The sequence below is a fragment of the Ammospiza nelsoni genome, chromosome Z (assembly GCF_027579445.1).
Source record: "Ammospiza nelsoni isolate bAmmNel1 chromosome Z, bAmmNel1.pri, whole genome shotgun sequence".
Lineage (NCBI taxonomy): Eukaryota > Metazoa > Chordata > Aves > Passeriformes > Passerellidae > Ammospiza > Ammospiza nelsoni.
Genome location: NC_080669.1, coordinates 49,285,855 through 49,313,824, shown reverse-complemented (window position 1 = coordinate 49,313,824; position 27,970 = coordinate 49,285,855). Strand labels below are relative to the sequence as shown.

At 37.0% G+C, this 27,970-nt stretch overlaps 1 protein-coding gene across 2 annotated transcripts in view; it reads right to left on the bottom strand.

Moving 5' to 3' along the window:
- TENT2 (terminal nucleotidyltransferase 2) overlaps positions 1 to 17,927 on the bottom strand; it is a 44,494-nt gene extending 26,567 nt beyond the window's left edge. The window contains exons 1-10 of one of the 2 annotated variants that reach the window (XM_059492212.1): positions 17,813 to 17,927; positions 16,081 to 16,272; positions 15,326 to 15,463; positions 13,836 to 14,091; positions 12,759 to 12,873; positions 12,546 to 12,637; positions 11,714 to 11,780; positions 6,598 to 6,667; positions 3,977 to 4,053; positions 667 to 795 (exon numbers count right to left, since the gene is read on the bottom strand). In XM_059492212.1, the coding sequence (XP_059348195.1) occupies positions 667 to 795; positions 3,977 to 4,053; positions 6,598 to 6,667; positions 11,714 to 11,780; positions 12,546 to 12,637; positions 12,759 to 12,873; positions 13,836 to 14,091; positions 15,326 to 15,463; positions 16,081 to 16,235 (1,099 nt within the window). In that variant the 5' untranslated portion in view covers positions 16,236 to 16,272; positions 17,813 to 17,927. Of the gene's footprint in view, positions 1 to 666; positions 796 to 3,976; positions 4,054 to 6,597; positions 6,668 to 11,713; positions 11,781 to 12,545; positions 12,638 to 12,758; positions 12,874 to 13,835; positions 14,092 to 15,325; positions 15,464 to 16,080; positions 16,273 to 17,455; positions 17,549 to 17,812 lie in introns of those variants that run through there. The other variant, XM_059492213.1, reaches the window with a different exon arrangement.
- Positions 17,928 to 27,970: the final 10,043 nt, after the last annotated feature.

Here is a 27,970-nt window from a genome sequence, read left to right as displayed (position 1 = left end):
AAGGTATTATTTTTTTTCTCCGCAGTATCAACAAAAATACTATTAGAAATTCTAGGACACAGGCTATTTTCAGGAACATCACATGCATATAGCAGGAGAAAAAAGCTTAAAATCTGCATGAATAATACATCAGAACCTAAAAATCTGATGCTTAGATGCATGTACAGTGTGCAGGGCCACACCTCAGGGTCTTTTTTTTCATGCTTTTTTTCCCCCACAGAAAAGGCTGAGGAAGCACAGGTAGAAGGCTCCTCTTTGGTTTCTGGACTGCTGATCTTCCCAAGACAACTGACTGATCACACCTTTGCATGAAAATGATTATTTGAACACTTTTTTTCCTCCTTCATAGAGAGCTGTGGCGGCTGCCAGAGAAGACTACAGATGACTACTTATGCATTTTTGTGAAGTAGCACTTGAGTTTATTTTATAGCTACACAGTGTCCTCCAGGTACATTTTTTTTCCAAACCTCTTTAAAGGTGGTAATTCTGTCTCCAAAGAGCAGGTCCACTTGTTAAAGACAAATGCAACACTAAAGAAATGGAGTAAAACTCACTTTACTTCAAAGTATTTCTGTGTAGGAGATACTTGTTTTACTTCATTCAACAGGGAAAACTACATCAATATGAACTTAAAAGGGACAGTTTAAACATGTAAAAAATACTTACTCTGTAAATAGTGCAAAACCATCAACACAAGACTATAGCTGCTTAAAGTACCACGACTGGCATCATTTATCTTATGAAAACTTGCCCACTTCTTAATAACAAGTACTAATGGACGAACTCGATTCTCAACTGCAAGTAAAATAAACACATCTCAAAAAAGTACATTTACCTAGATAGCAATTAATCAACATTTGCTCTTACTTGATCAACACGATAGTTTTCTATTCTAAGGTTACATTCTGCAGGCATTTTATAGAATTTACTTACAGAATTCTCCAATTACTATCCATCCTATAAAAATCAAAATATAGTACTTGCATTTGCAAACAGCCTTTTGAATAGTAAAATCCGCAGACACACCACGAGATGTATACTAGGAAATTTGCAAAGCATCTTTCTACTTCTAAGGACTCTCCAGTTCATTGCACCAATTTCCCCTGAAAAAATTTGCTGCCAGGACAGACCCTATGTTATTTTTTAATTTAGGCTATAAAAACTTTGAAGGCAGGGAAAAGAATTATTGTAGTTGGAGGACACAGCTGATTCTTAAGTTTACATCAGAATACATGACAGCAGTAATCCCTGTATACCAACATAAATTTTAAATTTGCCTTGTCCTCAATAGCTTTTCATGCAGATGACATGTTAGATACAATATGTCTTTAAATTAATATATATGCATTTCATGAGGAAAAACATATATACAGCCATATGCCATGTATGATCTTTTGAATTTCTGGTAAATATAGATAACCTTCTAATTGAAGTATTAATCTATGTAGTTGAACACCACCCACCACAAACTCCTGGGACTCTGCAGAATAGTTTATTATTTGCAGGTATGCAGAAGCAGATAATAAAAAAAAGCTTATACATTCTGGAGTGCTTTTTCTAACCTGACATCATCATACTAAGATTTTGTATTCTGCTTATCAGGACATGAGGACAAAAGACATCCTACAACTGCATCAGTTGGGGCACTCTCTGTTATTCTGTAAAACTATCAAGCATGATTTTCTCACAACATATTTAGAGTGGCTCAGAACACATGCTGACGTAACTGGTACTCTTCTCAGAATTTATGTACTACTACATCTGGAACACCTTTTGGAAACAACCAAACTCCTTAACACCAATCACCTTATTTCGGACATTGCTCACCAGTGGTTAAACAAAAAATATAACTTAGTACACCAATTATGAGATGCCAAAAAAGTACTGTAGCGATACCACATGAAGATGCATTAATTGGAATAGAATTTTTCCATGAGAGAAAAATGCAAATAGGTTCCAGTTTCAAACATCGCTATTTTGTGTCACAGCAGAAAAGATCTTTTTTAGTTGACCTCATTTTGAGATATTAAATTCTGTCTGCTGGTGCATGTAACTAGTACATGACAAAGTAAGTGTACAATATGGCAGCAAACTTTGTCTGATGGTTCAGTACAAGCTACCTCTCAAGAAAATGCTCAGTAATATTATTTGCACAAAGCTAAAAAGTCCAGCCTCCACTATCTGAAAAATATCTAGCAAAAACTGCTGATTAATCACAGACATGCCCCCTTCAACAAACTCCTGGTAACAACAGCATAGACTTTGCCTTCTAGCTCTGCCTAATCTACCTACATTTTCTGTGGATGTTTTGTGTCAGCCTGCCTTATCATCCTTGATTTTTCTAGAGCACTCATGCACCCACACTGAAGAGTTAACTTCAAAAGAGACAGAAGAGCATCCACAGAAATTTTTTGAGTTTTAGCTTTTTTATCATGTTCACTAAGATAGTCCCTTGTTTGCCTGAGCGTCTAATTTGTTCCAATGGAAAACAGACAAATACATCTTCCACATTCAAGGTAATTTGATAATTTTTTCCCCTATTCAGGTTGAAGACCTTAAACTACACATGGACCTTCAACTACACATTTAAGTGAGCAGGATAATACATATAAGGCTATCTATCCCTGCTCATATGACTTACAAAAAGTACGGAGACAGTCTGATAAAAGCTTCCATTAAGTTTTGTGTGCCCTATGTCACGTGAGTTTTCTGGTCTAAGGAAGACAAGACAGACAAGGTATATGCAGTATGATATTTAGGAAGGTCCAGAACATTGAGAAGACAATGTTTTCAATCACAGGTCTCCTTTTGCTATTAACTCACTCTTTGACCTCAAGAAATATTATTTGCCTTCACCAGGAAAGATGAAGTTAACTTTGCTGGCCTTATAAAAGTGAGCACTACAGCAGAACAGAAGAGAAGGTGCGATACTAGGACTGCTTCCACCGCTCTTTTCCCATCTGGACTTGTCTGCCCTGCAGTGATTTTCTGACAAAAAACAATCTGTGACAGAAGCTACAAACAAGTATATCAACATTAGACTTCGTGAAGTGACTGCTCAATGATTACTTCCTAATGTTTTTAGTATTTGGAAGCAAATCCTTTCCCAGCCCTAGACTTTCTTGAACATATGAAGGAATTACAGTTAACCAACTGATCCAGGACAAGTTGTAGACTCTCCTAGTAACATGAATATGGAACACAAACTAGTTTGACTGAAATGTTAGTAACAACTAGTGAAGGCAGCTTCTATTGGTAACTGCCTACCCTAAATAGAAAGAAATTCCTTTATGCAAGAACTGAAGAAGAGGGTAAAGAGGGTAAAGGAATAAATGCAAATGGCCTAGAAGAAAAAGGCTGAGGCACACTTCTTTATGTTCTTATCTGACAAATGACATTGCAATGCTAAGAAAGAAACTCTTAGTTTACCACTAAGAGCGTTGTTGTTATTACCTTCCTTTCACAAGGCTGTTTCACAATCTCTCCCTAAAATGCAAACTCCTGAGCAGACACAAACCAATTTTGATTCGAGATTAGTATAAACACTGAAGCAGTATTTTGGATTTTCCAAGCAAAGACTCTGCAACAGCAAATAGACATAGCTGCTATCAGCCATCCATACTGCCATTGGCTGTAAGGAAATAAAAGAAGCTGGAGATTATACCACTAGATAACCATTATTATCATGATCTTATTATCTGCAGGATACCTGAAGTAGGCCTTGTAGTAGATATATGGACCAGCATATGAAAAATCTTTTTTATCTTCTGAATATTATAATATTTAGTTAAAAACATACAGCTGTTTTCTCCATGTATTTACAATGAGCAAGAAGGACTTATCTTAAAGCCACTTAATGTAGCTAAATAGGTAATTATATATATAGTAATTATTAAATTTTCATAAAATATCAATATCAAAATACAAACTCTAAAAGCAAAGTTTAAAGAAATAAGAAAATACAATAAAAACTTACTGAATGCATAGCTTCTCAGAAGGAATGTATTTCTTATACCTATCACATTGTTTACATTCAAGTCGAAATCCACATTGCTATTAGGGAGAAAAAAAAAATGAAGCATCATGGTATTTAATTTCTGATTGTTTACTACCTACTTTATGACAGATATAGAGAAAAGTAATTTTAATATAAAGCCATAGAAACGGTCTTCAGAGTTTTAAATGCCGTGATTTAGTTTTGTTTATAGCACCTAAGCCTCTTAAAGACTTGAACTCCTTTGTTATAAAGATGTTATTGTTGTTTTAAATGAAGAATACATGTAGATATAAATTTAAGACTTTAGGACAACTTAGGATGTCTTTTCTAATTTTTTATCAAATCTTTCTCCACCTACACTTGCAATACATTATTTATTACAGAAAACTTTTGATACCAGGAAGGATTCTCTGGGGTATTAGTTTAGGATGAACTGAGAAAGAGAACTGGAAGAGGTCAGAAGGTAAGATCAAAGGCTTGTCGGGAAGCAGAACCAGCATTAGAATAATTTCCTGGGAAAGACTACCAAAAAAAATATGGCAGGTCTTTAAGTGCAGTTGATCTTCTCTTATTTTTACAGCACTATAAACCCTCAAGTTTAAAGGTTATAAAAGAGAATAAATACTAACTGAATGCTTCCTCATTCACTGAATCAAAGTAAGGGGAAACAGCCATTTTCAGTTATATATGAAATACATACATATTTCAGTTATTGGTAACACATTAGAATGTTCATCTCCAGATACAGAGATAACACCCATCAAATTCAACCACCTTCCCCCAGCATATGAAAAAAACTCCTAACTCCTCTCACAGGAAGCTTGTAATGTTTAGTTTCAATTTTGGCAAAGACAGGCCTAGTGCCCTATGCACAGGATAGCCAATCAATTTTTCAAGACCTCTGTGAAAAAATGCATGCATATGCATTTTTTGTACATCTTAGTCTACAAAAGACAAGAGACTGCTAAAAGACTAGAAAGAGACAAATGCTTAAATGAAAAGACAAAACATGGTGGTGACAGGTTATGTAAGAGTAAGATAACTGTAAAGACAGAAAACAAAACAAAAATGAACTACAACAAAAAAAAATCCCAACCCAAAATGATGACATTCACTGTCACTCCTCTTCCACAAAAGCAATGTGGAAGATGGAAAATCAGATGGCGAACAATATTGCTGTTTACTCTGCAAAAATATAATGTGCTGCTTCTTGTCTGAGAAGATCACACTTTGATTTAGTGGAAAATAAAGAGTTCTATAAATCCTATCTGTAAGGTATACAATTATCATGACTTATTTTTTGAAATCAGTGCTTACAAACAGACTTCAGTCTCCTCACACAATCACTTCTATCTGTTCCATACTAAAGGTCTCTTTTTAAAAAACTTTATTTTCTCAATTTAAATTGGGGAAAAAATATTCTTGCTATAATCCCATAACTCATTCAATATTTGGACCAGGAATGTATAATTTCATTTATGTATGAAAACTACCATTGCTATATGTAGCTAATCCAAATAACCCAAATTTTAGCTTGACAAGTACCATACTTCCAGGAAGCATGAAAGAAACAACCTTCTTTACTGTTAGAAGAGAAAGTAAAAAACATTACAATTTTTAAAAGAAGGTAGGCAATTACACTCAAGTAAATATGGGACTGGGTGTAAATGAAGAAAAAAGTGTAAAGTGAAAACTCTAACAAGTGTGTATAATCTCAGAAGAAACAAAAGCTTAAACTGGTGATATAGTTTAGTTCAAACTGTAAACATGAAAGATTTAGCTTTATCAGGGCAGGAACCTAGCCATGATAAAGTTATACCGTGATAAAAACATGTTGTGATATGCTTTCATAGGGAGAGGCCAGAGAAGCATGCTTATTTGTTCTTAAAAGACAGAGACAGGGTTACAAAATTTGAAAACTGTATAGACAGGTTAAGAGAGCTACATTGTTCAAAGTCCAATTTACAAAGAAGGATGAAACTATGTCACTATAGGAAACTGATAAATATCAGCGTTACAAAACTAAGCCAATTAACATTACTCAGATTGTCAACACATTTCAGTGTTTGCATGACTTTTTCCTGTCACTTTAATCACACACAATAAGAAAGGCATCATTATCTGTCCTAGTGCAATGCACTAAGTTATTCTCATGTCTTCATAATGAATATACAATGAATACAAGAAAATATCACCACAAACTAGTTTGTTTCAGTGTTCTTTGTACAGCTCAACATTTATGTCTGCACAGCAAGCAAAATTATATTTCACAACAGTTTTCTTCCTACCACTGTTTTTCTGTCAAACTATTTGTTAACTTGGAGTCCACTATGTACAAATAATCCACCAGAAATATGTGATACACTGCTTCTAATTCACATCACAGGAACTAAACAGTATCTCAACCATAGGAGGTGATTCAGACCATCAAGGCAATAAGCTGACTGCCACTGCATGCTAGCTCTACAAACTTGTCATAACAACTTACAGCACCACACAAATAAACACATAAAATGGTGGGACTAGTTGTAAGGGCAGTGCACATATAGAATGCTTTCCCATGTCAAAGTTTAAAAGATTAGGCTGAAGAGAATACTTGCCTGACTTTATCCCTGAATTTCACTATTGGCACTTTTGCTCTGATCAGCTGAGGTCGCTCAATGTAACTTGCTGAAAGGGAGGAAAATATGCAATTAAGTTTCATGCAAGATGCAGATCTTAACGGAAGACCCTGTAATAGAATCTAATCGACTGATCTATCGCAAATAGCAGCTTATTAAATTTAGCAGGGTTGTACAAAACTAAGTAACATTTAGCAACTGTAGCAAAAAAACAACCTATGTAAGCAGGTAGAACACCCCCCACACTAAACATTAGAGAAGAAGTAAATAGAACATGAAGACTGAGGGAAATATATTCCAGAAATTTTAACATAAGGAATGTAGTACTACAATGCTTTCATGGAGCAGTACTTGTAATACAAATCCTGAATTGTTATAATTAAGATACAAAAATAAAGGAGAAGGAACATATCCAACCAGGATGGGCTAATGACAGGCTCAAAACTTGTTCTGAAAACTGTTCATTTGAATTATAAACAACATACCAAGAAATGCTACTGAAAACATGAAAACACTTTCTATCAAAGATGGGGTAAGCTTTATCTGCCTTATGTTTTAATAGTGATAGGACATGCAATAAATCCACATTGATGATTATCAGATGATTACCTACACAGTATGCTACCAAATGCACCCTCCACATGCAGCTCCCCAAAGCTATTGCATCAGCCATACTGTCATGAATTCCCTAGATTTCGTGACACCTCAGTCTATATTCAATAGTTTCCTATAATCCTGAATGAATATTGTGACCAAGAAAGCAATAAAGAAGAAAGAAAGGTAGAGCCTGTAGGTTGTATGGTATGAATTTGGTCAAAAGCTGTGATTTTAGTAATTACTTCTGTTGCCAAATCTAGGACCACTTGAATTTGTCCACATCCAACATCATATATTTTCCCATTGTTTTTATAAATTAACCTCAGATTAGCATAAATAAGCATGCACAGTACAAGTAATACAGACTAAAAATAACCTTGAATAAAATGATTTTTTCTTTCCCTCCAGAAAAAACAACAAGGTACTTCTATCAGCTGAACAGCCAGCATAATCTCCATTGCTTTTGGATGATAAATTCAGATTTGGTGGAACAAAATCTGTGCAATACTCAATTAAAACAAATCTTTTTTTGAGACTTTCTGAAACTGTTTTGTGGATATGCATGTTCAGACAGATTTGACCTGAGGCAATCTTTTATCTGGATTTTAATGCATCACACAAACCTAAGCAACACACAGACTGGCACACAGAATAAAAGACAATCTTACTAATTTACTGATGTTAAAGAGAGAATCTTAAATGAACAAATTCAATTCATCCTCACTGTCTGCTAAATTAACACAAGCATCCTCTCTTTCTAGCTGCACCTTCTGACACATCCAGGCATCTGTCCTCCAGCATCGCAGAATATTTTTAAAGCAAGAGTCTAAAGCATGCAGAGCTCTCTGTCTCCTCTCTATTCACTAACAAATTTATGACAAAGATTCCCAATGTACTAACACATGGTAGGCAATGGTAGACGTCTACCTGTATGCCACACCAATTCAACTTTCCTCACTTTGACCCTTCCTAAAGCTCTTCAGAGGTTAACTGAACTCATTCTAGGGACAACACACTTCCAAACACATTCTTGTCTGCAAATGCCTCCCTACACCTGATGGATGCTTGTGTCAAATTAGCTGGCTAAGAAAAAAAAGATACATCCCAAAACATAATCCCAATCTGTTTCACAGGGTGGTAGAAACCGAGGAAGAAGACAGAATAGGTAAGAAGAAGCTAGAAGCAGTAACTTCCTGCCAGTATCCTCTTTCTTGGCTCAGACCAATGATGCTGTTAGCAGAATCTATATTGTACCTTACACATATATACAGGGGAAGAAACAGTCACAAATACGGGGTGTGGAATTCTTGAGGATGGAGTAAGAGCCTTAGTAAAATGACTATGTGATCACGAAAGCTATGACCAGAGATACTACACTAAAATACATGAAAAGAAATCTGTGGAGCTGCTCCACAGTTTTAGGCATGTCTATGGAAAGGTCATGAACACCACTTCAGCTCAGCAAAAAAGAAGCTAAGTGGCTTCAAAGAAGACTAAGCATTGCTTCATATATAACTTATTCATGCAGAATTTCAGACTGAAGAGCTTAATTCCCTCTCTTCTTTTACATAATGAAAGATCAAGCAATTGAACAGAATATTAATCCCAAACCTGGCATATGCCAAAAAGATCTTTGACATCCTGGGCACAAAGCCTGCTCTTATCGATTTGGTTATACCACAGAAGGAGAAACACAGAAGTCAGAATCCACATTAATGAAGAATCTAGGAAGGTACAACCCACCACAGGATGAAGTAACTGCTGACTTTTTGGAATTCACTCCATGATCTGCACAGTTCTTCAAAGGCATTCAACTGAGTTCAAACTCCTTTGCTTGCCCCAGCTGTTACACATTCCCACTAGACCACCATTAGGCAGATTCCACTCTGATACCCTAGTCTCAGTGCTACTTTACCTCTTTGTAAATCTAAGGGAAAATGAGCTCTTGGCTATTTATGCAGATAGTAAATACTTGTAAACCTAATACTATTATGGTGTTCTTCAAATGAATCCCACATAGATGAATCTGAAGTGGGGAATCAGTCTGACATTAACTCTCAGTGGTTTAGATATACACAAAAACAATGAATAAAATATCAGAAGCTTTTTCCCACTTTTCTCTGTTATTAGACTATTCAAAACCAGAAGACATTTTATTTCAGGTGGTATTCAAGATGCAGAATGACAACACAGAAAAGCCTCTGCTATAAGACTTAGAATCTGATGGACTAAAACTCCTTGCTCAGACTTGTTACCTTTTACAAACCTGAAACAAGCTAGAGTTTATACAAATTTTGAATCCACTTCCCAAACCTCCTAATCTAATAATCACATTTAACTCCATATGAAGGATAAAAGACATGGCACTTCAAGTTCTGAAAACAAAAAAAATTGTGAAAGGGACTGATCTAATTTGCACTTGGAATACTTCTTCATTTATCCATCATAAAATTAAGGTGAAATAAGCACAGAATCACACTTTTACTGTCCTTACATTGAAATGCACAGGAGCACTGCAGACAGCAAGAACAAAAAAGGAGATGTTGTAAGAGGCACAGATAGAAAAAACTTCTCCCAAGTTGCTGAACCAAAGTGATCTGGAAAAAGGTTAAAAAAAAATCTAAAACTTTACCTATGCCAGCTTCCTTATTTCTTTTTGTCCTTCAACTCTTCCAAAAAAACAGAGCAAAACTTATTCTAAATAGCATTTTATATTTGCTCCCTGTTGTTGTTTCTCTTATATCTTGACACACGCTTTTCTAGCTTTAATGTTTGGCCCACACCATGTTTATTTCCATTCTCTCCTGTGAAGCAACAGTAAGTTTTATGAGTGCTCACACACTTGTTTAAGAACATGCTGCAGTCTCTCTTCTACAAAAGAAAGAAAGAAATACTTAACCAATATTGCCAGAGAGGTATTAGCTTAAAATTATAGGGCAGTATCATACATGCTAACAGGGCAGCAAAAATTTGAAAATAATTACCAGAAGCAGCTTCAATACATTTTAGGTAGACAGGCTCTCCTTGATTTATAGTAAGCACTACCGAGAACAAGTAAAACTTCAGTGTGTTACCAACATTATTCTCATATTAAATCCAAACCACAGCACTGCATCAGATACTAAGAAGAAATTAACTATCACACCTGAAACCAGGACACCTCCTGTTCCAGAACAACTTAACCTTGGCATAACTCAGCTATAGCTTGTAAATTAGCTAAATCTAATCATGTGCCAAAGCCTTTTGGTTTTGAACATTTTTAACCAACCTTTGTCTATTAGTTCTATTCACATTACATCCACACACAGACACAGGACAGACTGCTACAAATAGGAATTAATGCCATAGTGATGTTAAGATTCTGAAGAGATGATGTAAGAGAACTACCACAACTAAGGGAGCCTGACAGGAGTGGTAATCTCAGCAGTGCTTTGTACTGTCTTACCTTCCATAGAATATTTTGATTAAATCAAGCTGACCAAATGCACTTGCAAGGTATCAGAGAATTACAAAATCAAAAATGGGCAAAGGCACAAATCACTTGGGGATCACTTGCACATGGCTATCATACCTTCCAATACAGGTAAACAAACCTGATTTTGTCTAAGCCTTTGTCTCAGAACAAGAGCTCTTGAAAAAGACTGCTCATTTAGAAGCTTCTTGAACCCTGAAATCACACCTATGTTATCACTGTACTATCAGAAAGCACTGCACCATAGACAGAGAGAGCACCACAGACAAACCCAGATTAATTTTCAGACTTACGCAAATGTCATTAATCAGTAGTAATAAGCATTAAATATCAGATACCTATTCAGCAATAGATGTATCAAGTCATTTTTCCGTGGGAGCTGTTAAAATCCGTGCATGCATGCATGCTTGCCAATGAAGAAATTTTCAAGTCTGCATTTAAACTTATGGTTTGTTCCTTTTAGCACTGCAGGACTGTTCAAAACATCACTATAAGGACTAGCATCAAAGAATATACCACAATTCTGGGAAGCAAGATAAAGTCATTGATACCAGTAAATGTTAGAGTATTTTATAATTCAAAGGAAGATACAAAAGCCTCTTTGGAGTAAAAGGCTTTCACATTTAAGTCAAGATCTACCCATGTGAATTCTTAATCTGAAGAGAGTCTAAACAATGAGCTAAAGAAACTATGAATTGGTATGTTTTATCTGTATGTGCTGGTACTGTCAACATTTATTACATTCTTCATTAGGCACATAAGTTAATTACTTCTCAAAAGAAAAAAATCAATTCTACACAGTCTACTGTGAGTGACATCTTATTTAACAAATTCTTAGGAGTATTTTTCCCAGGAAGACACTGCAATCTAAGATATTAGCAAGAGTTCACTAACAGAGGTTTCCCAGAAAGAACCCAGATGAGAACCTAGACAAGATGCAATTACATACATTAGTTACAACTGAGCACCAACACTTCTTCCAGAACTGCCAATAATCTTACTACCTCACTTTAGATGGTAACTTACAAAGTTTAGTACTGAAGAGTTTTTGGACTAAGCTGAGTATCCGTCTTGCTTCAGTCTTCTGATTCACCTGAAATGTGGTATTAAAAGTAATGAAAAATTTTGGTATCTCTTATTTAAATATTCAAAGTAAGCATGCTTTGGTTTTAAAATGAAATTTGTTCTCAGAATAATACATGAACAAGTACACTAACACATTCTACAGCCTACAGACACATTTATAACAGTAAATGCCAGACAGAACAACCCATAATATGCAAAGTGATTAACAGACATTCAAAAATCACAGACCTAGATGAAAACCTAGCCCATTTACACAAAAATGCCCTCTTTTTCCCTTTAAATTATGCTTAAATTCTTTCAAGATTATGGTCTACTTAAATTTCTTTCAGATATCCTTTCTGTTTACCTAATTTCTACTCATAACATTTTTTCTCACAAAAAATGTTTAAGAAACTAAATAAATTTTTATGACTGATCACTAAAATGGGAAATAAAAAACCCCTTTACTTATTAGAAATTGTTTCTGCACCTAAAAGACTTCTCTAAACAGTTTTCTTCATCATTCTAGGCATTCTGCTTCCCTTTTCCTGTATTTTTGCACTTACGAATTGAAGGTAAAGCTTTAAAAATAGGTTTTGTTTAATTTTGTTTAATAAGGGTTTAATTCTTATCTGCACATTAATGGGCTCAAAGTTTGTGGCTATTATGAGTGCAAAACTATGTTATTAAATCAAAAAGATTTTACCATTTTGTCATTTTGGGATCCAGCCTTTTAACAGCACATACATAAAACCAGACGTTGTTTTAACTACGTATGTTTTAAATTACTTACTGGCTCTTCTTTAATCACCAGGCACAAATCACCATCACTAGTACGAGTGCCAAATCCATTTAGTGAGGACCCAACCAAAAAAAGTCTGCTCTCTGTAATAGAAGAGTAACAAAAAATATACATGATGTGACATATTACAGTTTGAGAGGAAGGAAGAATCACAAACTTGAAGAACATGCAAACTGATATAAAGTAATTAGATTCAAAACATACGTGGAAAAATTAGCTGAATTTCTCTCTGGAGTTCTGTTCTGCAAAGCTCTTTTCTGTCCAAATCAATGGCCTGTTGTCGACATGCTTGAAACAACTCCAAAATCTGTTTACTTAACTGAACACACACATACAAAAAGTAAAGACACAGCTAAGTGAACATTCTTTCTTGTCACAGACGCAATTACATGAAACACAGAAGGTTGGGTTTTTTTAATGCAAAACTCAGCACCATTTCACCAACTCCACTGTCTAGAGTTTTACTGCATTTGAATTCACAATTAATAGTTCCTTTAAAACATTTCTGCTAAGTTTTTAAATTGAAATTTGTTCCATTTGTTATAAAATAGCAAACCAGAGAAAATAATTTTTGCATCATCAGTATATGCAGTATTTCAGGGAATAAGTAATGAATGACTTAAGACATTTGCTGCTGACTTCAATGTCAACAGTTTGCCTACCAGTAAGGGGGACAAATATATAATTAAAAAACCTGATTTAAATTAGCTTTCTTTTTTATTCCATATAAACTTATTAAGAAGTCAGATCTTTGTTGGAAGGAGGTACTGACTGTTTTCCTTTCCCACATTGTTATATTCTATAATCAACAGGCATATTTACACTAAAAAACCCAAAACCCTTCTGTCATGTGTGTGCAGAACAAGAAGCAGTTCTAAACTCCATTCCATTCTCTTCTATATTCCAGAACAGCTATGGCAGTAACTTTTATATTTTCTTGAAAAGAGGGAGCAAACATCTTTACAGGCCAAATACTGCATCTATTCAGAATGGGCTTCTCTCATATAACTACAGTGGGGTTTTACAAAGAAACAGTACCCTGACTTCCCCTGCCACCATATAAATGCTTCAAGCCCAAGCACAGACAAGGAGGTGATACAGAACAACAGTGGCAGCCACACTTATTGATACTCCTTCTAATGGCAGCTTATCAATAAATATCCCATGATACTGTCAAAAACACTGGTAGAAATGTTTGTGGTCTCCTACAGTACCTCTAGATTCTCAAAATCACCTCATACTCAAAAGACAGAAGAAAGCACAGGCAGAGAAAGCCATTACCTCGTCCTTGGCAACAGGGAGCCTGGTTTCTGTAGGATCTGGAAACAAAGTATCTTGCAAAGGAGGGACACATCCAATTAAACCTGGTGAGCCACTCGCATGCACCACTGGAGACTGAACTGAAACTGATGCTGGGAAGGAGCGTCTACGTTCTTTTGGCAAAGGCACTGCTTGGTTAACTACAGCTGTATCAGAATCATGTGAATGAATCCGCTGCCTTTTGGCGTCATCTGGAACACTCTGTTGACTTTGTCTCCTAGAGAGAGACACTGCGTAATTCCTCTAGTTCACAAGCTCCAACTTATGATTAAAAGACAGTTTCTACAAAGTTCAAATACTAACACTTAATGACATAACTACTTCACTAAGCCCAAGTATGCTACAGAACAGGTGTGCCCATCCTAGGTACTATGTGAAACAACCCTGGAATGGGAAAAGAGAACATAAAAAAGGAGAAATAAAGCAACCCGAGAACTGGATTGATGCAATTCTTTAAGGCAAGCGTCTGCACTTAACCAACTGAAACCCAAATGACAAGTTTGTTTAAGCTGACTACAAATCTCCCAACATAGCATAGCTTGTCATAGAACAGACTGCTCAAGAGGAAAAAATGCATGCAGCATAAAACCAGGAGCTTCCTTAGTCCATGGGATAATTACGTAGTCAGCTATAACTTAATAGCTTATATTTGACTGTGCTTATTTTTTCATGTTAGATTTGGTAGTGAAATAGCATTCAGGAGATAGTACTGAAGACACACTACAGAGAACCTCCTTCCAGCTGATTCCGACAATTACTAGAAACATGTATCGACTAGTATACCTGAACAAATAAAGAGAACTGGCTTTTTCTAAAGCATTAAAAGATAATTAAACCCTACATTTATGTAAAATTTCCCTTTCTGTGGTAACTAAAATAACAAAGGTAGTCATGTAAATTCAAGTTAATAAAAAAAAAAACAACCTACAAAAACTAGTTTTCCATAAAATCCTCTTTAAAAAAAAGAACTTACACATGCTTGAATTTAACACCTTGTGTTTGAAAAATAATATATCACATAGTTAAGAAAATTAGGAAAAACATGTAATGCGTTATCAAGAAAACATGACAATTCCCATAAAACATTGAGGGTGCACTCTTATTTTTAACTTGACAAATTAACAATAAAAGAACATTCATAGACACAAAGCAGCTTAAAGTCAAACCCACACAGACCACAATTCACTGCAGTATTAGAATAAATCACTTCTGCAAGGCTACAGATGGTGGAAGAGAAAACTAGGTACAGGAAGCCACTTCTGAGTACTAAGATTCTCAAACAGGTAAAATGCTTTAAAGTGCCAATACATGGCCTGTTTCCATCAAAAAGAAAAAAGTATTCAGTATTGCAATTTCTAACATAACTCAAACTGCCTAAGAAATTGATACCAGAAGAGCTTCACAATGGGTACATTACAACCAATATTGGTCACATACGTAAAAGAACTTACTTTCTTCCTTGAAATGATGTCAGGGCATCTGGTGTAGACACTGGACTAACACTTCCGTAAGTCACTGGCTGCAATGTAACAGCTGGAGTAGTAGCTGGAGTAGTTTCAACATTCCCACTCAAAAGAGCTCTAGAAAGACTACAGTCCAAAACAGTCATTCATAAGATAACCAAGATACTTTTCATGGATTGGTAGTTGTTAACTGAATACTAAATTCTATAAGTCCTGTCACTTGGGTATTTTTTAGAAGGAATACATCTTTCTTTTCTATTCAACATGAAGATATATTTGAGTTTATAATATGTACTTCATTAAAAACAGGAAATGTTCACTCTTGACAGCATATGTGTAAGAAGGGGTAAGCAAACAAATTCACATAAGGAACTTTTAAATTCAAAAGCCTAAACAACACTACAGTGTCTTCAAATACAAACCCAAGAATAAACATTTCCTCCTCTTCTCATCTCCTCCCTGCTCTCCTTAATAAACAAATACAATTGAAGATCTTCAAAACTGAGCTGTGGATTAACAACTCTAATCAGTGCCATTACATCTCATGCATTATGCATCGCAGGCAAGCATATAGATTTGCAGGTCCATAAGAGAAATTATACAGCTCTTTTTTATATGCATGACATCTTAACATTTTGTGAAGTTCAGGGCAGTTCAATGTTACAAACAGTGAAAACTATCCTCCACAAAGAGAAATATTTCTTTCAGACCCAATCCCTTCTACCAAACCTTACTGTACTTACACTCCACTGTGAAGATGAAACGGAGGAATGACAATTTGCTGGTGAGACATAAGAGTAGGAGGCATATTTAGAGGAAGTTTAGTGAAGAAAGTACTCTGTTGTTGATATTTTGGAGGAAAGGGTGGACGACCCAAGTTGGAAGAATTTGGGAACATGCTCCTTTCTACTTGAAGTGAACATGTATCCTTTTATCTAAAAAAAAGAAAAAAAAAAAAAAAGAAGAAAAGAAATTGAAATTAAGCAAAAAGAAATATCAGTTACCTTTTAAGCTCTTGGTTTAAAAATTCAAGTAAGCTAGAATATACTTCCAGGAATTGCTGAAGAGAATGGTGATCACAGGATTTACTGTCATTATAAGACACTAAACAAAAATGCTGCACACTCTCCAGTTATTGCTTACTTTATTTATGTTTAAAAGTGAATTTTTATATGATCCCCTCAATTTTTAGTTTAATTTAAAAAAAAAAATTACATGTCACAAGATGTAACAGTTTTCATCTCAGGGAAAAGTACCATGCAACTGTGGAATTTGTTTCATATTTGAAAGAGGTTCACAATATATGGAAAGAAATCCTTGAGTACATCATAAGCGCAGGAAGATTCAGCTAATCATGAACTACAAGTTATGTCATTCTCACAACACAACGTAAAAAAGCAGACAAATGATAACATCAATTGCATCTAATCTAATCATGCTTTATCATACATATGTAGTACTATTTTACTGAAGAGACTCTGTCATAGAAAAAGATAGGTTTACTATCTTTTCAACTCAAAACTGATTCTGGTACAACTTCCCAGATAATTCTGACAGCCACTGTTGACAGCATTAGGACAAAGCATAAGAAAATTAATAATGAAGAGTTTATATGGTTGGGTTTGGCTTTGCTCCTTATTTCCTGTGATAACAATCCACACTAGTGAATAGTAAAAACCTGCACTAGCTCTTGCTGCACTAGCACTAAGAGAAAACTATTAGAGTTGTTCCTTTCTTTTTTTTCCCATCTGATGGGGTGGGTGAAGGGAAGCAGTATGCATTATGGAAGTTACTACTTGGATGTTCACTTTCAGTTCTGCTGAAGAAATTACATCATGTTGCATAACAAGTAAGTCACTTGACATTTAGTCTGGATGAGTATCTGCTGTCCAAACCTTTCCATTTCTAGCAGACAGAACAATTGTTAACATGCCCCATTCCTCTCTGAGCAGACCAGGCACTCTCCACAGCACACCATAGAAATAAGCAGTTTAGGGATACAATTAGCTAGTATCAGAACGATGAACGAGAATTCAAGAGTTAGGCACAGAAGAAACACATGTTCAGTTTAGCCTTTGAAGCTGTAAACACCAAGAAGACAAGCAATAGAGGAGTTACCTTCCCCAACTCAAAACAATGCAGCAACACCGCTTTCTCACAACAGCGACAACGACCTTTACCGTGACCGCCAGCACGGGTTACGTCTCCAGGAATTGCCAGGCTCTCCTAAACAAGCTTCGTAACTTGCAGTCCAGTTACCTTTGTCCCTTTGGGCAGCGTTTCCAAACAAGCAGGTATTTCCCACAGAGCCCCATGAGTGAACCGCGCAGGTAAGTCCGTGCGCACAGAAACCCGCCAGCCCCCAGCCCCATGCCGGGAGAGGTGTCCGGGCCCGCCGCCACCCCTGGGGCCAGAGCCCGGCACCCCGACGCCGCTCCCTGCCGCGTCCACGCGGGACCCCCACAGAACACTCACGTAGGGCCTGAGCGGAGGCAGGCGGGGCGGGCTAGCAGCGGAGAGCAGTTCTCGCAGCCGAGCACCGTCCCGTCCCTCGGATGCAGAGACGCCGCAGGAAGGGCCGGCACGCGGCAGGAAGGGCCGGGATGCGGCAGGAAGCGCTCGCCCCGTCAGTTCCTGCGCCACTTCGCGGCCTCCTCCCGGCGCGCACGCCCCCTAGCGGCGCGGCGGGACGCATGTGCGGGGCGGCACCGTGAGGGACGGGTGGGAGGCGGCGGCGAGAGTCGGAGCGCATCTCTGGCACCCGGTCCGGCCGGGCCCGAGAGGGACACCACAGTGCAGCTGGTTTGCTTTCTACAATTACTGGCGGACTATTACTGAGCTACTGTTCAGAAGTGTGCACAAACTATTATATTTGGCTAAATACTAGGATTTGGGCAACGTGGATTATAGGCATGCTAGGATTAATCTGGAGTCACAAACATATTGAAATGCTTGCTCCCTGAAGAATGTCAGAAGCGAAATCATAGAATCATGGAAACATCAATGTTGGAAGAGACTTTTAAGATACCTGCAGTCCATCAACCGTCCATCCAGCACTACCAACTAATCCCTAAACTACTAAACTATCACCCAGCACCATATCCAAACACCTCAAGGACATCTCAAAGTGACTCAATTACATCCTTAGGCAATCTATTCCAATGCTTAACCACCCTAGTAATAGAGAAAAAATAATTAATACGTAATTGTACTGTTCCCTGGTTCAATTTAAGGCCATTTCCTCTAGTCCTGCAGGCATCGCAGGAGAGAACAGCTCCCACCTGGCACCTTCCTTTCAGGAATAAGGTGCCCCCTGAGCCTACTCTTCTTAAGACTAAACAAACCCAGCTCCCTCAGCTGTTCCTCATATGACACATTTTCTAGTCCTTTCACCAGCCTTGTTGCCCTTCACTGGACACACTCCAGCACGTCAATGTCCTCTTTAATGTGATTCCTTCTTGAAGATTACACTTAACATAAGTGAGCTCTTGGCATGAGCAGGTACTGAAACAGTGAGTTTTATGCTTGCATAGACACACTGTTGAAGCTCCCGTGTCTGAGAGGAAAGGGGTAAGTTGAAAGCTTGCTCAGCTTCAAAATTCCTACCTGAGGGCTTGCTCAGATGAGAGCAGGCCACAGCTGGAGTTGCTAAGGTTTAAGGTTCTGGCTACTCAGAGAAAGGCTTAACAGATAAGAAAGTGACAAAACACTGGGGCCTAGTGAAGTGCAGATGGACAAGCAAGGGAAAGTTTGGGCTGTGAGACGACTTTATTTTCTTGGCTATGACATGGGATCTTCGTATAAGGATCTGTTTGTGATTAGCATTGCATTTATTTAGAGACAAATCTAGTGGCATACTTTGAATGAAGATGTAAAGCAAAGCTCATCCACAAAGAAATTTCCCGTAAGAAATTTTTATTCTGGTGAGCGGACTAGGGCTGCTTGGGAGCATGGGATGAGACACAGCTGGACAGTGACCCAAAATGACCAAAGGGATATTCCAGACCATGTGACATCATGCCCAGTATATAAACTGGGAGGAACAAGGAAGAAGAGGGGGCATTTGGAATTATACTGTTTGTCTTCCTGAGTAACCATGACTTGTGATGGAGTCCAGCTGTCCTGGCTGAACACCTGCCTGTCCATGGGGAGCAGCGAATAAATTCCTTATTTTGCTATGCTTGCATGCACAGCTTTTGCTTTTTCTATTAAACTGTCTGTATCTCAAGCCATGTTTTCTAACTTTCACCCTTCTGATTCTGTCACAGATCCTGCTAGTGGAGAAGTGAGGAAGTGGCTGTGTAGTGCTGGTTGTGAGACGGGATTAAACAATGACAATCTTTCTGTGCTGTTTGTTTGGAATCAAGACTTAACTTTCTACTTCCTGCTCAAGACAGAAATGTTGTGTCTTAACTGTTAGAAGTCTGCGATACAACTCCTTATAGCTGCAGTTCTCCACCTGCCGCATTCAAATGGCGTTCTCCGGATCATTTGTCGTGCTCCTCCTAGGTTTGTCACATTTGCCATGGAGTCTGTGATAAATCTAACCTAACATAATCAATATACTCAGCAGCAGTGTTTAGAGCAGGGTGTTAAAAATCAACATCTTTTTATACAGCAAAAATGAAAAAGAGAAAGGAAAAAAATTTTAAAAATATTTAGGAATGCCTTTACTGATTGAAGTAACTTGTGTTGCTATGTATTTTCCTGGTTTCCTTTCCTCTGCTCCTTGGCATAAGGCACCCTGATTTTGTGTTGCATTAATTGAGATACTAAATAACCTTTTTTTTTTTTTTTGGCACAGACTGTTAACTCAAGGATTTTTCCCCATGTCTTGCCTGCATTCACTTGTCAACCTAGCTGCACATTTCAGTGAGGCACCTGAAATAACCTGACATTTTACAAATTGCCAACAGCCTTCTGAGACAAATCTCTGTGCTTTGATGTGCTGAGAGCTGTTCTATTTTTTCAATGTGTGCTGTCTTTCTTCCTGACCCTGACTCTGATCTCAGACAGTTTACAGATATTCTTCTGTTAGAAAAGACATGTAAAGCCTTACTTCTAGTTTTAGTCAGGAATCAGACTGCTGGTCTACAGATACTCAACTGAACAACTATACAATAAAGAACTGGGGAACATGCACTAGTGATTCTAACAGATTCCCCCAAACAGAATGGCTGTAGGACTAGTCTTGTGTTCCTGCCTCAAAAGATGCTTGCATTAGAATAAAAATGGTATATTTATTGTAAAAGAACTGTTTGTAAAACTAATTTATTTGAACGACAGCCACGAAACTGAGCGATCAATGGAGGAAATTTGTGATCTGTAATAGAAGCAGAGTCTAAAGTCAGCCTCTATAAACTACAAACTATACTTAGTTCTGATATGCAGGAAAGAGAGTGGTTTCCAGAAGTAATTGACAAAGAGATCTCTAATGAGCCATCTGCAATCTCTGTCATAGAATGAAAACTATTATGCAACATAAAAATCCTTATTTAGTGCTTTTGTTGCAATTTTCTCAAGCTTTTGGAGCTGAAGTGCTCCAGCTAGTTAGTCTCTGAAGGTAAATAGTGATGGAAAGTTTGATCAAAGCATCTCAATTGTCAGTAGCTCAAGAGGGAAAAAATGAAAAACAAAAGTCAATTCCTCTATGGAAACCTTTGTTTAATCTTTGAAAAGTCTACAGACTTTTCTTTGCCTCTTGGTACCTCAGAAGGCCTATGGGAGTTTGGACAGGTGTGTGGTTAGAATGTGCTTTACCATAGCAAACAGCCTTATTAAAGGGCACCTATACTACTGCACTCATTAACAGTGATGAAAAACATGTATTTATATACTCTGCCCCTACTTACTTATTTAACTTACTTGAAACTTTTTTTGTTTTTTAGTTTCAAAACCACCTGTATTATGTGATCATTTATGATGTTGCTAGTGTCTGGGACCAGGTCAGAAATAATGAAACTTGTATCAACACCGAGCTTCATTCTAAGTATCCTTTTTTCATATTTGGTACTGAGACCAAACATAGCAAATATATTAAAATAAAAAATGTAGCTACAATGAAATAAATGGTATAACAGGGATTAATACAGTGCAGGATCCACTGTGAAGATTGAAGCTTCTTAGTCATGATACCCATATGCAATGCTTTAAATTTCATTTAGAAATCAGGATATTCTGGGATTGAAGCCAAGCCAGACAGTAAGGTTTAAAACAAATTTTATGTTCCAGGGAAAAAGCAGCTTTCCCCAGGAAAACAATACAAGATTTTAATAATAATACAAAGAACATAAATTAGATGTCCATTAGAAAACAGTATTAAAAGGGTATAAAGGCATGTAAAGTAAGATTTGAAAGTTTAGCAAGTAAATACTGAATGAAAAATTAATAATTAATTACACAAATGCAGTATTTTTCCCCACTGTGCAACATTCTTGCTCTGATGTTCAACCTTCAGCCAGATTCAGTGATGCTTATGAATGCCCTTATATGATTTTTTTCAGTGCTTTTAAAGTATTTATTACATACAGTGTGCTAATTTTATATGCATATAGGTATCACATAATATACAGTACAGGATTTATTAGATGTAGTTAATATCATAGGCCTCACATGAAATGCCTCACATGAAAATGTGAGGTAACTTTTCAAACATGTCAGTTAAATGTGTGAATTCCAACTTTGAATTGTAAAATCCAGATAAAATCCAGACTTGATAAATCTATAATGATTTATAGCAAAATATGTACTGACAGTTATCTTCATTTGGTGTGTCTACATATGAATTTTCCCTGTATCTTCTTCAGATGAGTATTTTGTAGTGCGCTGTTTAGATTAGTATTTAAAATGTACTATATGCATTTGATGAGAGGTAAGGTGTTGTGATACATGGTTAATGCTCTGCTCTGGTTAGATTAATGAGTAATTGCTAGTAATTTTATTACTTCAGTCTTTGTTTCTGTAAATTTTGTAATTACACTCCTTTAAATACAAGTGTTTTAAAGGAAGATCTAGGTTTTCCTAAATTTTAATCTTTTCTTTCTTTCATGAAGAGAGACATGTCTTAAAACACAGGGTCATGAATTTCAAATGTAAACAGTGGATAAAGCAAATTTATTCTGCACAACTGTAGAAAACTGGGTTTTTTTCCAGTTTTGTATTAGCCCATTGTACCCTTAGGAGGATATTCATGTTCCTCATGCCCTAAACTAGTCAGTTAAGTTTTTGAAGGACATGCCTGATATGCCAGTTTCTGAGGGTTAAGATTTTAATAAGAATTTTACTGTAGATAAATAGTAGATAATCAGCTGTTGCCCAGTTTTTATAAGTAGTTGAGAGAAGTTGATTTAAGGTTAATGGATCTGGAGGCAATATCCATAAACTTATCTTCATGCATATAGTAACATCTCCAAACTGCCAGACAGACAGATACAAATTTTTTTCTCTACTGAATTATACATTTAATAAAGTCAGTATTATCTCTATTTTATATTTGTTTAAAAATTGATAAATTTAAGCATGCACTTAGGATTTTTGAGTTTTCCATTAGCATACTGGGACTTGAAAAAATTGTGAAGGTTCTGCTGTGGATTAGTAAATAAAATATAGCTTCCTACCAGTGTTCTGTTTTCCTAACATCTTCTGAATGTAATGCCAGAGGCTGAGGAGGCTGAAAGGGCTAACTATTGGTGACCAACATAAGTTCTCTTGTATTATATTTCTTTACTGTGTCTTTCAGGCTTTTACCTCTGGTTTTGGTTGCTTACTTGTTTGTGGAAAATGCACCTGAATGCCCAGTTTTATTTGATTCATGAGCTTGTTCAGGTTTAAGAACTAAATTTCATCATTTGGCTGTAAATGATTACAGCATTTTATAGAAAAAAACCCTTATATAATGGTTTTGTTGTCAAAGATATGTACCTATCAACTAAGAAATTCCTTGATTTTAATCTTACCCCCAGAGAGCAGATTGTTAATGTTATTAATATTCTGAGTATTACATGTCTACTTGCACAAACACTATTCTATAATTTGCCAAATTTCAAATACATTTGGCAGCAAAACAGTTTGGGTCAAGTTGGGAGGAACCACAGTGGGTCACCTCTGCTCCAGCAGGGTTGTCCCAGGACACGTTTCACAGGATTGTGTCCGGACAGTTCTTGAGTATTTCCAGTGAGGGAGACTCCACACCCTCTCTGGGCAATCTGTTCCAGTGCATGGTTACCTGCACAGTTAAGAAGTTCTTCCTCATGTCCAGGTGGAATTTCCTGTGCATCAGTGTCTGCCCACTGCCTCTTGTTTTATTGCTTAGCACCACTGTGAAAAGCCTGAATCAACTGTCTTGACATCCTTCAGATACTTATAGACATAGATGAATGAGCAACATTTTCCTGTACCATAAAATCTTTGAAATAAAATATACTAGTGTTTCGGAGTTTTACTCAAGAAATTAGAATATTTTTGTTAACAAAAATAAGGATTGCCTTAAACTTTGCAATATGATACAAATAGAGGTTTCCTTCAAAACTTTTCTATGAAGCCCTATAATAGGAATAACTGAAGACAGTTTTTAATAACCATTTAAGTAAAGCGTCCTATAAAGAGCTGGTGCCATGTGCTTTGTCTCTGAAAATGAAGTCCTTATCTCTCAAGCCAATATAATTTGTGTTACTAGGAAGCCATAAAAGTTGACACTTGTGTTAAAATCCAGGTAGCCAAGAGACGGACACATATATTTTTGCCATACACACTTCATGAAACAAGTTACAAAAGTCTAAGCAAAAGTTAGAAGTTCAAAATTGGAACAATTTTAAACAGTAATCCACAGTGCTGCTTATATTCACTATCACCACCACCAATTTTCCAGGTGTACTTGATAATGTTTTTTCATGAGTTATAATTAAAATAAAATATTTTTCTAATTTTTTTATTTGCAGGCATATTCCTTCTCATCTTCAGTTTTTATATGGTATTTTTCAGGCCAGATAGTTCTTCAACCAGTGTCAGAGAGGCAATGAAACAGAGATCCAAAGTGAAGCTGCCATCACCTTATCTATGAAGAGGCTACCACATATCCATAATACACCATATCCATAAATTACACCAACTTAAGGCAAGTTCAGTCTTTGTTGTGCACTATGTGTTAGTGCAGTTTCTTCTGAATAATTTATAGTTGTTATTGTGCAAACTGGGTTAGTATTAGGAGTCCTAGAAATGTCAGGTTTCAGAATAACCTTTCTATTGGTGAAATATTCAATGTGAAATACTATATTAAAGGAAGCTGAGCTTTTGAAATCAGTAAAGGCAGGAAATGCAGAGTTAAGGTTGCCATGGAAGCCTTAACTCTACACCTTTAGGTAAGTAGTGTACTATGGTTTTAATTACTTCCCCTTCATCCAACTCTATATAAGTGGCTTTTAAAATGTGAATTCTAATTACACTGAGTGCTACTTAAAATGCATATTAATGGTACTGGCTACTCAGCAAACATCAAAATCAGATGTTAACTGTGGCTGACTCTATCTGTCACTCTCATGTTAAAGTGACTGTATGATGTGTATCTAGAAAATAGCATCATGGCTAACTTTTGGCCAAGGAATTAAAATGCACATTTTCTGAGTTAGAATTGCACAGTATGGCCATCACATTTCAAAATAATATCACATGAAAAGCAAAATCTTAGAACACACAAGTAATCTGCAAGAAGTAAACTGAAAGCAGTAACTTCAGTATAGTTCAATTTAACCAGTAAAATGGTACACTTCTTCAACAAGTTGTGAAAATAAAAGAAAAAAGTTTGTGATTTGCGAATGTGTCTTCTTCCCTGCAGCAGCTCACGTTCTACTTCACAGGACAGAGCTCTTGCTCCTCCTCCAGTTTCCTCCCCAGCAACTTGGTGAGGAGTTGCAAGCCTCTGCAAAGCTTGAGTTTGGCTACAAGCCTGCATATTCTCTTGCCCAATTCAGAATTCCTGCATCTGGCAGATAAAGGGGCAGATTTGTGAAGTGAACTTGTGTCTTCTTTTAATTGGCTATTCTCAAATTATATGCAAGGAATGCACAGATGTTGAACATTAGGAACCTCAAGGCTTAAAAATGCTTTCCCCCACTCCTCCCTCCTTCACATACATACTCTCTCAGTACTCACATGTAAAAACCACAGTGATTATTTTACAATATTCTAAAAATCTTCAGCTGAAACTGCAAAAACAAAACTTAGTGATGTCTCTAGGCAAACTTGGTGTAAAGAGACAGAAATGACAAGTTGACCTAATCAGTCTAGTGGCATAAACTGTGCCTTCTGTATGGTCAGAAAAAGCACTGGAGGAAAAGCAGCCATTGATCAACCAAAGTAAGAAATAAAAGCATTAGTCAGGGATCAGTATCTTTTAAAAATTCCAGTAGGGGTGTACTGCCACAGAGCTGTGTAGGAGATGTGCAATACATTTCTGGTGGCAAGACAATGAAATGTTGGAAGTGGGTGCTGGAAAATTAGCATTCAGTGGCAACAGCACAGAGTTAGAAATATTGGACCATAAGGCATCTCAGGGAATTATGTCATACAGTTGCTTTCAAAATCAAATCTAGTCTTAGTTTGAGAGTACCACATTTACTTGAATATAAGGCAACACTTATGTTTCTTCATCTATTCCAGGAGAAAAACAGTGGCTGTGAAATTAGTCCAGAATCCCTCCAGGCCCACCTGATGTAACAGTGAAGTTTATTCTAGACTGATAAAAATGCAGACAAAAACCTTGGGCTCAGGGAAGAGGATGACATTTACTCTCCTCCCCTCTTTTCTCCACTTATATATTAAATGCAGATCCTGCAAGGAAAAATGATGGAGAAGTGATCCCACTCACTGAAAGAATCATGTGTGTGGGGAGGGAAATCATTATTAGACAGGAGAAAAGAGGGCAAGAAGAAGATATAAATGAGTAGGAGAAGGAAGGAGACACTAAATAGCAGCAATGCATGAGAAGGCAGGCAAGTGTGAGGTCCTGGCTCCCTCACCTTCAACGGGCATAAGCATCCTTGGTTTCCTTAGGAATTGCAGAATTTAAACTCACCTGGTATTGAACAAACAGTACAAACAGAACAAAATAGCTGCTATAAGGGGGTGGTAGTACCTAAGCCCTGACCCATGGAGGAAGTAGGACCTGCAGGCTGTGAGCTGCTATAGCAAAAATGTCTGTGTCCTTAGTTATCTCTATCTTTTCCCAGGTGGGGTCAGAGATGGCTGCCATCTGTGATTACTTTTCAGTCATTTCTGCTTTTGTACCCAATGCCTGTTTAGGAAGGCTACTCCTGAAGGTATGAGCTTCTTGAAGAGCAAGAACCTTTGGAGTAGCAGAAAAAAAACATTTATGGAAGGCTTACACTTGTTAATTCTTTTGCCATTTAATAACTCTTTTTGCTCCCTTGCTTGTATTAACCTCACCCAAAATATTTGGAGAACATAAAAATATCTCATATTGAATTTTATTTTCATAAACCAAACATGCCAATTTTTAGTTTTCTATTCTCATGTAATTGCTCTGAGGTTCCCTAAACAACCCTTTAACAGTTTCTGAGTTTGCTGCAACTAGAATTTTTTTGTTTTGAGTGTGTCAACTAGACCTGAACAAACAATTGCAGTTCAAATGTTTTCACTGTGTAACATCATTTAGAGATTCCCCTGTCTTTTCCATAGGAATGGTAGCTCATAGCCAGTGTGCAATCAAGTGGTACAGATCTCGTTTTGCATGGAGAAAAAACAGGTACCATGCAAAGTTATGCAAAATACAGACCTTTGTAGTGCTTCTTGATGTTCCATCTCTGTACTTCTGCTGTTCCAGGACTTGGAGCAGTGGCCAAGTTGATACACAGCAGGCTTGAGATTCAGACAGCACAACCATCTGGGTTTTTTTCCGATCTACAGGTATCCCACTGAGAGACTCAAAGTAGCATTCGTTTCAGAGATAGCAGTAACTGCTGCCAAGTTTACAGGTGTTGCCCCAGCTGGTTGGCCACCCTGGGCTAGAGCGTCAGAACAGGGTTTGGCAGCGAATAGCTGGCTATGAATATACACGCCAGGACTATGCTACTCCAACTCTGCAGCATAACACTCTTGCTCCTGCACCACCCCGTGCTTTGCCTTGCCTGAAACCATCCGTCTCTTAATTTGATTGTGGCATTACTTGGTATTTTTGTGAAGGAACTGCCACTAAGCTGCTGATGATTTCCAGGCATGCTCAAGACTGCCTCCATCAAAGTGCTCTAGACAGAGAAGTGTTCTAAAATACCAGGGGAAGAACCCCAAAGCAATTAATTTAGAGCTAAAAGTCTTGTCATCACTGTTAAAATTCTCCATTTTATATCACTTTAGTCTTCAAGATGAGGTGTTTGTGTATTTCTCCTGTTAATATCTATGATTAATCACCTGGCTTGCTTACTTTGTATCTGTATGTACAGTTCTGCCTTAGCTGACATAGATCACCATGTTTTTGTATCATATATTAATTTGGGGAATGGCAAGACAGAAAAGGGATTTCAGTAAGGTTGGCAAGTATAAACAGAGGCTTATTCCACAAGACAAATAATGTTAACTTGACAAAATCAACCTGGAAACTAATCAAGATTGTAAAAGGGTTTA